This window comes from Ricinus communis, chromosome 7, assembly GCF_019578655.1.
Source record: "Ricinus communis isolate WT05 ecotype wild-type chromosome 7, ASM1957865v1, whole genome shotgun sequence".
In the NCBI taxonomy this organism is placed as follows: Eukaryota; Viridiplantae; Streptophyta; class Magnoliopsida; order Malpighiales; family Euphorbiaceae; genus Ricinus; species Ricinus communis.
In genome coordinates, this window is record NC_063262.1 from 9,661,183 (window position 1) to 9,672,694 (window position 11,512).

At 28.6% G+C, this 11,512-nt stretch overlaps 1 protein-coding gene and 1 pseudogene across 1 annotated transcript; one reads left to right on the top strand and one right to left on the bottom strand.

Annotated features, from left to right (window-relative positions):
• Positions 1 to 2,988: 2,988 nt before the first annotated feature.
• Positions 2,989 to 6,869, bottom strand: LOC112535341 (phospholipase A1-IIdelta). Its single transcript, XM_048376914.1, has 2 exons — positions 6,827 to 6,869; positions 2,989 to 3,458 (listed from the first exon to the last, which is right to left on the bottom strand). The coding sequence occupies exons 1-2, from the start codon at positions 6,867 to 6,869 to the stop codon at positions 2,989 to 2,991; spliced, it is 513 nt and encodes a 170-aa protein (XP_048232871.1).
• Positions 6,870 to 10,068: 3,199 nt separating this feature from the next.
• LOC112535340 lies at positions 10,069 to 11,270 on the top strand (annotated as a pseudogene).
• The last annotated feature ends 242 nt before the right edge of the window (positions 11,271 to 11,512 follow it).

Here is an 11,512-nt window from a genome sequence, read left to right on the forward strand (position 1 = left end):
TTGATTATTTATGATTGCATTACTATGATGTTTGCATGTTGTTCTAGTGGATAGATTTAGAGCTTCCACCTTTCAAGAAGGGGTGCTTTGCTCATCTGAAGGCACAAAGGGATACCCTACATAAGCAACTAATATGCAAGACTAAAATGGAGAAGATTATAAATAAGAAGTTTGTGGGTAGCCCGTGCATCTAAGTACTTTTAGCGACCACGACACTACAAGGCTTTTCAACTTAATTGAGGACATGCTAATCAATCACTAACACTAGTACGGAGAAGGGAGTCGTCACCTTGGTAATTACTAGGAAACTTTTTTTATAAATTTATGGTATAACTAGATTCCTTAAACAAGCATCGCCGAATCTAGAGATGGATCCGAAAATCAATTTCCTTAATTATATATTTCTATCTTTAATTTTATAGTTAGTAGCCTATTCTCTATAAGTGCAACATAATATTTTCTACACGTAAGCAATACAACATGACATGGGTCTACCTAGTTCTAGCCTAGTTTTATTAAGCCTAGCCCAATCTTACCTGTTATTTACTATAATTAGCTACTCATATTTCATGCAAAAGGCCCATTGAGTCCATCGCACTTTCTTTGATTTAATCTAAGTTTTCCAGCCTTTAACCTAAATGGATTACTTTTTACATGTAAAGGCCTATTTTAGGTTTCTCAGTCCAAATGGGTTAATTTATAAGTTAATAATGGAAAAGCCGACCTAATTCTATTTTGATTTTAGAGATTAAGCCTGTTTACCATCTCATTAACCTAATAAATGATAGATTTCATGCCTAAGTCTAATTTTATTCATGTCTATTTGAGTTCATTTTAAATTAGCAATCACCTAACAAATTAAATATTTTTCCACTATTTTTACATAGTACATAATACAAAATAAAAGCAAAAGAAAGCAAGAAGAATAATAAAATTACAAATCTCCTATAACTACTTGGCTTAAAATAAGTAAAAACTAGCTAAAACAGGCAAAAAAAGTGAAATTAGATGAAATCAGCAAAAAATGGGCGGATAAGGAATGAATAGCGGATCAGTTATAGAGCAAAGTCGATTGGCTCTCACACAGTCAATCGGCTGTATGTTGAGCCGGTCGGTGCTGTGGCTCCCCAAACTACATATTGATCAATTTTGATGAGTTTTTAATTTTTAACCATTCCAAGCTTCGAAGCACCCCCAGAATTGATCAACATACATGAAAATAAGGCGAAAATAATTAGCATGTGATTAAAATAAAGAAAATAAAGCAGATCATCTATAGAATAGCGGGTTGAAGCCCAAGCACATGAAAATGGCAACTCATAACAAACATGCATTAATCTTAGCCAAAACATAAACAAATCTAATAATTAACTATCTAACATGCTAGATTGACTAATCATTCATAAAGAAACAAACACAAATAAAGAGTCTAATGAATCCTAAGCATGTTGGCAATGAAAGAGGCAGATTAACAAAAAAAGGAGATTCATCATATAACATATATGAAACTTAGAACTTTCTTGAAAAGCACATCTATATCGAACGACAATTTCAACTTATCTAATCCATTCATAGCAAACCTCTTGATCAATCAACCCTCACATGTAAATCTAATCAATTAGCCTAAAAGTTATCAAATTCAAACCCTTGAGATACAGATCTAATCAAGATAAGAATCAGATGATCAAGTTTATCATAAAGAACATTAAATCTAAATCTGAGCATGTTATAAAATTAATCATAATCATGTGAATAGTAAAGCACAATTAGTAAAAAAGATGATGAGATGGATAGAAGAACCCTCAAGTTGTCACTGTATTATGCATATCTTTAAGTCTTAGGAGTGAAGGAAGAGACTGATCTAGAAACTGGATAGGGATCCAGAGTGTTTAGGATATTTGTCGCTAGGGCTATTAATCGAACCGATTTTTAATCAATAATTACAATTTACTAAGTAATAATCTTCAAGTACACACAATAATAAGACTAGAATTATCATAGAAAAAGCAATTAAATGGAGTAAAAATATCCCAATAGTTTGCTAAATTGGAATTTATTTAGAATGATTCAAGTACAGATTCAATGAACTCCTTACAGCTAAAGCACCAAAAATTCTATAATGGAATAAAATAACAAACTATATAAGACAAACATTACTGTATTAATACTAAAAATTAATCTTGTTAAAAAGGTTTGGACTTCTTTTCATAGAGTTAAAAAGATTATATTTTTAACTGGTTATAGTCATAACTAAAATAACTCAATTTTAAAAAGAAATTATAGAGATCCACCCACGTAAAGAATAAAAAAAATTGATACTTACAAAGCTTTACAAAGTTTAAAATCATATTTTTATTCATAATTTGCAACCATAGATCTTATTAATAATTAAAAAATAATTTTTAAGATGGGAGTCAATTAGCAATGATGTAATGATATTATTGAAAATATTTTTAGATTGTCTCTGAGGTTTTTGACCTATTTTTATTTTTATTTAAATATATTTTTATTTATAAATTGACATTATTGAAAAGAAGAAGATAATAAGGATGAGAACAACCACCATAAACTTCAAAAGCGACTTTAGCAAAAATAGAATTTTAAAGAATAAAAGGTGTAAAAAAAAAGAAAATGAATTAATAGAAAATAAAATTTCAAAAGCTAATATATAAAAGTAAATTATACAGGAAATTAGATATGTCACGTGGTTTCCTTTAATATGAAACAACTTTAGGGCCCAACATGTTGGTTGATGCTAGCCGAGTATCAATATCTCTCCTTCAAAAGCTAGAAATCTAACTGGTTAGTTGCAAATTTTTGTTTTCTTTTTCCAATTATTGGGCATAAGGTCCCTTCACATTTATCGGTAGCTAATTTGTCTTTTTCTTTTTAAAACAAAAGTGTGTTTGTAAAGTTGATGGAAGGAGAAGATAGAAATGAAAAAGACCAACAATACAACATCAACCATTCAAATGCTATCTTTAACAGTCAATATTCAGGGACAGGCTGGTCCTCCTCATCCGCCGGAGCCAACGTCCATTCTCCATCGTCACCTCTGACCATACCTCTATTCTTCTCTACCCACCATGATCCAGGCACCAAGCATTCATCTTTCAAGAAAGCACATGATTTATTAACTAAAGCCAAGCTTCTCTTCACTTTTAGCTCAAATGGTTCTTTATCGCCATTCCATCCTGCTACTATATGCAACATAGCCTGCAAATTGTGCCAGTCACTAGGATTCTTTGAACCTTTCAAGCTTGGTGACTTCCTTGTATCAATTTCAAGCTCAGTTCCAGTATACTCATATCCCAACAATCGTCCTGGATAGTGTGGAATAGCATCAATCTGATTCTTGATATGAAGAACTTTAAGATTTGAATGCTTTTTGAACCTGTCATTGAAAGCTTTATTCCCAACTTGTGGTGAACCAAAGACAAGAGCTGCTACAGGAATATCTGCAACAACATTTTCCACAAGATCAAAAGCTGCTAAAATTGATAAACAAAATCTAAAAGAGTTGGACTGACACAGACTGAGCTAAACTTAGAAACTTGATTCAGCGATTTTATACTGCCTAAAAGTATAATTTAATAAAACTATTCCAACACGAAATGATTTAGATCTGAAACGATTCAAAATTTAAGTGATTTGAGATTGAATCAATTTATTATACAATTTAAAATTATCTGAACTCGAAACCGACACAATTTGAAATTTAAAACAGCTCAATTAAAAACTTTATGTGATATGAAATATATATTTTTTATTAAAATTAATACATTTTTGTGAAATTTAATTATCATGAACATAAATAAAAAATTTTAATATTAATTTTAATAATGATATTTTTAATTATGTTTTTAAGAAATAACTTTTACAATCTCATTTTCAAATTTATATCTTTTAGATTATTGTTTTATAAATTGTTAATTATTAAATAAAATAGTTACTTCAAATATATATATATATATATATATATATATATATATATATATAAAATTAAAAATTTAATAAGTAATAAAATAAAATATGATTGATTTTACGATATATAATTCTATTTTTATAAATTTTACGTCTGTAAATAAGTATTACAATCATTGAAATAATATGCAAGCATATGTAAAAATTACCTTCTCTTCTTTTTTTTTCTTTTTTTCTTTATTCTTGTTCTTTACAACACTTTTTATTTTTCTTATTATTTTTTATTTCACAAAATGTTATCAACATGATTGCTTAAAACAAAATTCAAGATAAAGCTATTTTTTTTCTTTTCATATATATTTTTTAAAAATTACACGAGGCTATACTCTATCTTTATTAAATTCACAAAGATCTATTTTGATAGTCCTAATGAGTATATAGCACCTAATTTTTTTATTTTGATTTTAGGCTTTTTAAATTCTACTAAATTTCTTTATTTTACCCAAATACTAGTTTATGTTGCAATTATATCTGCATATTTCATAAGATCATAGTTTTATTTTATTTCTATCTTATTTTATTTATTTATTTATTATAGATATATTATCTGATATTAGTTAATATTAATTATTTTTTGTTCTGAAGAACTAGTGTTATACATAGTTTCTGAAATACTTATTTTATAAATTTTAGTTTTTGAATAACTTGTATTATAAATTTTAGCTCATAGTGAACTTGTATTATAAACTTTAGTTCCCGAAGGACTTGTATTATAGATTCTAGTTCATAAAGAACTAGAATTAGTTTTAGCTCTTGAAAAACTATTAAATAAATAATTAAGATATAAATTCTTAAAGAATTTTGACCATAAATTCCCGAAGAACTAAATATCTTGAAACTAGTATCCCAATTTATTAGAGAATTAATATTTTTATGTTTCTGAAGAACTAAATATATTAGTCTCTAAAAGATTGATATTAATTGACATGTTATTTGTTATTTATATATAGAAAGGTAAAATATTATAGATCCTACTCAGTTATTAGTAGAATTAAGAACATATGATGCAGATTTATGTCTTGCAGATAGTGCTACTAATAACACTATATTAAAAGATAAGAAATATTTTTCTCACTTAACAATGGGAGAAACTTATGTCAATACAATATCTAGTAGTAAAAGAATAATTGAAAAGTCCGGAAGAGCAAATATATTGCTACATGGAGGTACATATTTTTTTATTAAAAATACACCATTCTCCTCAAACTTTCGTAGAAATTTATGAAGCTTTAAAGATATTAACTGAAATGGATATCATATTGAAACTACAAATGTAAAATTTTTTAAATATCTCTATATTACAACCCTCACAATGGAAAAGAAAAGTGTATCAGAGAAATTACATGCTTTCTCTTCTAGCTTATATTACACACATATGTGTACTATTTAAAAAATATGGTAGTAAATAAGAAGTTTACTGACCCAAATATTATCTTATTGGCATGATCGATTAGGTCATCATGGATCAACAATGATGTAAAAAACTATTGAGGAACCAAAAGATTCTTAAATCTAATGAATTTTCATGTTCGGCTTGCTCTCAAGAAAAGCTAATTATTAAGCTTTCATCGAGCAAAATCTAAAATGAATCACCTAAATTTCTAGAATGTATATAATATGATATATGTGGACCAATTCATCCATCATGTGGACCATTTAAATATTTTATGGTATTAATAAATGCATCAACAAGGTGGTCACATATATGTTTATTATCAACTAGAAATCTGGCATTTATTAGATTACTTTCTCAAATAATTTGATTCAGTGCACAATTTCTAGTTAATGCTATTAAAATAATTTGTCTTGATAATGCTGGTGAATTTACGTATAAGGTCTTTAATGATTATTGCATATCAACTGGAATAACTGTTGAACATCCAATAGCATATGTTCATACTCAAAACGATCTAGCATAATCTTTTATTAAATGTCTTCGATTAATAGCTACACCATTGCTTATTAAAATAAACCCTCAATAATTGCTTGAGGACATACAATTTTACGTACAACTATTATTCGTATTAGGTCAACTAGTTATCATAAATTTTCATTATTACAATTGTGTTTTTGGCCAGCCAAATATTTCTCATTTGGACATTTTTAGTTGTGTTGTTTATGTCCTAATTGATACCCCACATCGCACAAAAATAGGACCTCATAGGAGATTAAGAATATACATTGGATATGAATCTTCATTTATAATTAAATATCTTGAGCCATTGACGGAGGATGTCTTTACTCGGAGATTTAATGATTGTCATTTTAATGAGACTTTGTTTCCTAAGTTGAGGTGAAGGGAGAGAGGGAGGGAGAACAAGCAATTAGAGAAACAAATTGTTTGAAATGGGCCATCATTATACCTTTTGACCCTTATTTAGAACAATGAGTTAAATCACTAATATAATTAGGATAGTAACTAGGATTAAGCTTTAGATTTGTATCACACAATCATAAGGCGATTTAAACGCGTCATGTTTTGTATATTTACCATGGAATGACTACCATTGCTACTGAAATGAAAGTTGAATGACCAAAATGAAACGAAATAAAAATTAGTGACCCAAATGAGAGATAGAGCAAATTTAAGTGACCATTAGAGCATTATCCCTTCATAACAAATTCAAACAAATAAAATCTACAATTTAAAATATATCTAAGAGAAAATAGTATATACTTAGCTTCAAAGTATATAATCCTATTACTAAAACCATAGAAATATTTACCATCATGTATAGTATATTAATAGAAAAACCACATAATAATTACATTAAGGTTCTTCCTCTAAATTTTTTTGGCCTATCCACCTCTTTAAGCCTGCCACATGATTCAGACTCCTTACCAAAACCTTCAGCTTTCTTGGATTTTGCATAAGTAGACAACATAATTGCAAGCTTCTTTCAATATTTATCAACTTGTTGTTTAAAAGCCATAATTAGACCTATTTTTTCTCCATAAAAAAGAATCCTATATCTATAAGACTAGTAAATTGAAAAAAAAAAACTACAAGTTTTATTTTTTGAAGAGCTAATTGAAAAAATTCTAACAAGATTTGTATTTTCTTCTTAAAAATTCAAAACGTTAACTGTTCTAAACATGAATTAACATAATCTAACAGGATCATATTACATAAATAAAAAAACTAGATTTATTGTCTAAATTTTTAATCAATAACTAGAATTTACAAAGTAATAATCTTCAAGTAAACACAAGAGTAAGACTTAAATTATCATAGAAAAAGCAATTAAAAGGAGTAAAAGTATCCCAATGGTTTGCTAAATTGGAATTTATTTAGGATGATTCAAGTACAAATTCAATGAACTCCTTGCAGCTAAAGCACCAAAAATTCTATAATTGAATAAAAAGAACAAACTATATAAGAATACTAAAAGTTAATCTTATTAAAAAGGTTTGAACTTCTTTTCATAGAGTTAAAAAAAATTAAATTTTTAACTAGTTATAGTTATAACTAAAATAGCTCAATTTCAAAAAGAAATTATAGAAATCCACCCACGTAAAGAACAAAAAAAGGTTGATATTTATAAAGCTTTAGAAAGTATCAGATAATATTGCTATTTATAACCTGCAACCACAAATCATATTAAATAATTAAAAATAATTTTTAAGACGAGTCCTAATTAGCAATTGAGGCTGTATACGTGTAGTGATGTAATTATATTATTGAATATATTTTTTAGATTGTTTCTGAGGTTTTTGAGCTTTATTTATTTTTTATTTAAATATGTTTTTATTTATAGATTGACATTATTGAAAAGAAGAAAATAATAAGGATGAAAACAAGGACCATAAACTTCAAAAGCGACTTCAAAGTACGTCCAGTAGCAAAAATAAAATTTTAAAGAATAAAAAGTGTAAAAAAATAAAATAAATTAATAAAAAATAAAATCTTGAAAGCCAATATATAAAAGTAAATCATATAGGAATTTAGATATGTCACTTGATTTCCTTTAATGTGAAACAATTTTAGGGCCCAACATGTTGGTTGATGCTAGCCAAGTATCAATATCTCTCCTTCAAAAGCTAGAAATATAACTTTTATCAACCACTAATTTGTCTTTTTTTCTTTCTAAAACAACCGTGCGTTTGTAAAGTTGATCTTGGAAGGGCAACGTTCGAGACGACACAGACTGATTTAAACTTAGAAACTTGATTCAGCGAAATTTTATACTGGCCAAAAGTATAATTTAATAAAACTATTCTAACACGAAATGATTCAGATATGAAGCAATTTAAAACTGAAGTGATTCAAAATATAATATTTGTGGACTAATTTATCCACCATGTGGACCATTTAAATGTTTTATGGTGTTAATAAATGTATCAACAAGATGGACACATATTTATTTATTATCAATTCGAAATCTGGCATTTGCTAGATTACTTTTTCAAATAATTTGATTCAGTGCATAATCTTTAGAATATGCTATTAAGACAATTTGTCTTGATAATGCTTGTGAGTTTATGTATAAGGCATTTAATGATCATTACATATCAATAGGAATAACTATTGAACATCCAGTAGCTTATGTTTATATTCAAAATGGTCTAGCAGAATTTTTTGTTAAACGTCTCCGATTAATAGCTAGACCATTTCTTATTAAAATACACCTCCCAATAATTGCTTGGGAATATGCAATTTTACATACAACCACTATTATTCGCATCAGGTCAATTATTTATCATAAATTTTTATCATTACAGTTAGTTTTTGGCCAGGAGCTAAATATTTCTCATTTGAGAATTTCTAGATGTGTTGTTTATATCCTAATTGATGCACCACATCGCACAAAAATAGGACCTCGGAGGAGATTAAGAATATACATTGGATATAAATCTTCATTTATAATTGAATGTCTTAAGAGTTTAGAAGGACTTCATATGTATTTTACGGATGTCGTTATAGCTTATTTATATGGATCACTTGATAATGATATTTATATGAAAGTTTCTGAAGGACTAAAAATGTCTGACGTATGTAGCTCAAAACAACGAAAAGGAATTCAATTCAGCTACAAAAAATTTTGTACGAATTAAAATAATCTGGACAAATGTGGTATAAAAGTGAATATCTTTTGAACGAAGGATATCGTAATAATTCAATTTATCCATATATTTTTATTAAGAAAACAAATCCTGATTTTACTATAATTGCAGTTTATGTTGATGATTTAAATATCATTGGGACAACTAAAGAGTTGATAAAAATAATAACTTATTTAAAAAATGAATTTAAATGAAAGATTTGGGATAAAAAAAATATTTATCTTGGCCTGCAGATCAAATATTTATTGGGAGATATTTCTTTTCATCAGTCAACTTATATTGAAAAGATAATAAAAATATTTTAATCTGGATAAATCTCATCCAATGGGATCTCCTATGATTGTTAGACATCTGGATATAAAAAAGAACCATTTTCATCTTAAAAAGATGGTGAAAAAAAATACTTGATCAAGAAGTATTATATATTGGTGCTATTGGAGCATTAATGTCTCTTACTAATTATACAAGACCTGATATAACATTTTTTGTGGATCTGCTAGCAAGATATAGTTACTCACTAACTTGAAGAGATTGAAATGATATGAAATAAGTTTTCTGTTATTTACGTGATACATAAGATATGAGCTTATTTTATCCATAAGACTCGAAGTCAAAATTAATTGGATTTGCAGATGCTGAATATTTATCCAGTCCACATAAAGCTCAATCATAAATGTAACGATCCAGAACCAGATCATATAAGATATTGTCCGCTTTGAGGTCACCCATCTTAAAATTTCTTTGAACCAAGCACATTTAACTTTGGAGTTCCTACAACTCTGCAGCCAAACAACCAAAAGGCACCTCATGTGATTAGTTTCAACTCTTTACATATATGTATCAACCATTCTCCGCCTCATTTGATGCAATTCGATTCATTCATATACCCCCGTACCTTAGAGTGTTTGCCATCCTAGAAGCCTGTCAAAAGCCGCTCATTGTCCAAGCATCCTATCCTTGCCCCAGCGTCCACTTCCCACACTCGTCGGATCGCTTCTCTAGGTCAGACTGTCATAACAAATGGGTTACTTGTTTACATACGGTGGCACTGCTATATCTTGGCGTTCTATTAAGTAACTCTAACTGTCACATCATCTAATCATGTTGAAATATTAGTAATGTATGAAGCTAGTAGAGAAGACATATAGTTGAGATCTATGATTCAACATATTAAAAAAATATGTGATATCCCATTTGATAAAAAAAGGCCAACAATGCTATATGAAGATAATGATGCTTGTATTAACTGAAAGAAGGATATATTAAAGGAGATAGAACCAATCACATTTTGCCAAAATTTCTTTTAACACATGAGCTTCAAAAGCAAAGAGTTTTAGATATTCATCAAATTCGATCTATTGATAATTTGAAAAAATGTTCTACAAAAACACTCCTTACAACAACAGTTGAGAAGTTGGTGAACAAAATTGGCATGCGCCGACTAAGAAATCCTTATTAGAAGTCATGTTTTCATGAGGGGAAGATTTTGATGTACTTTAATCTTTTTCTGTTAGCTTAGGTTTTATCCCATTGGGTTTTCCTAGTAAAAATTTTTAACGAAATAGTATTATGGCGCAAGTTTCTACATAAATAATGTACTTTTTTTTTCTTACTAAATTTTTTTTTCCATAGAGTTTTCTTAGTCAGATTTTAACAAGAAATATTTATTGTAATAAAACTCCTGAAAACTCATGATCTCAGTAGTTGTAGCAGACCTCTTTTAACTAGTACTGGAAAGCTCTCTTACAACTATCTTGCTATAGCTTTTACACCTTATGGTGATTACTGGAGAAATATGAGAAAGCTTTATATTCTTGAACTCTTTTATCTTTAGTACTAAAAGAGTGCAGCCTTTTCAATTCGTTAGAGAAGAAGAGGTGTCTTTGCTAATTCATTCCATTTCAAAATCTTCTTCTTCTCCTGTAGATCTCAGTGAAAAGGCTATGATTCTTACTGCTAATATAACATGAAGAGTAGCTTTTGGCAAAAGTTTTCAAGAAAGAGGATTTGGACATGAAAGATTTCAGGAAGTTATTCATGATGCTTTCGCTTTGATGGGGAGTTTTTATGCAGCTGATTTCTTTCCTTATGTAGGTTGGATTGTTGATAGAATAACAGGTCTCCATGCAAGACTTAAAAGAAACTTTCAAGAATTTGATACTTTCTACCAGAAGATCATTGATGATCATATCCAAAAAGGAACAAGAGATAAGCCTGAATAAGAAGAAGGTGGGTTAAATGCCCCGCTGGTACCAAACCTTCACACTTTTTTCTAAATGGTACCAAACCTTCAATTTGTTTCTTTTTGGTACCACTCCTATTATTTATGTATCTTCCGCCAATACCAATGAGGAATCCGGCACTTATTTGCTGATGTGGCTGTCGGATTTATGAAGGATAACACACCACTTGCTACATTTGATGCTGACTCAACAAATAGTTATCCAACTCAGCAATTAAGAAC

Bases quoted from the DNA above. Each gene is read 5' to 3' on its own strand.
- LOC112535341 (XM_048376914.1), bottom strand. From the start codon at position 6,869: ATGTTGTCTACTTATGCAAAATCCAAGAAAGCTGAAGGTTTTG. The intron at 3,459-6,826 runs GTAAGGAGTCTG...ATGTTGTTGCAG, and splicing joins CAAGAAAGCTGAAGGTTTTG to ATATTCCTGTAGCAGCTCTT.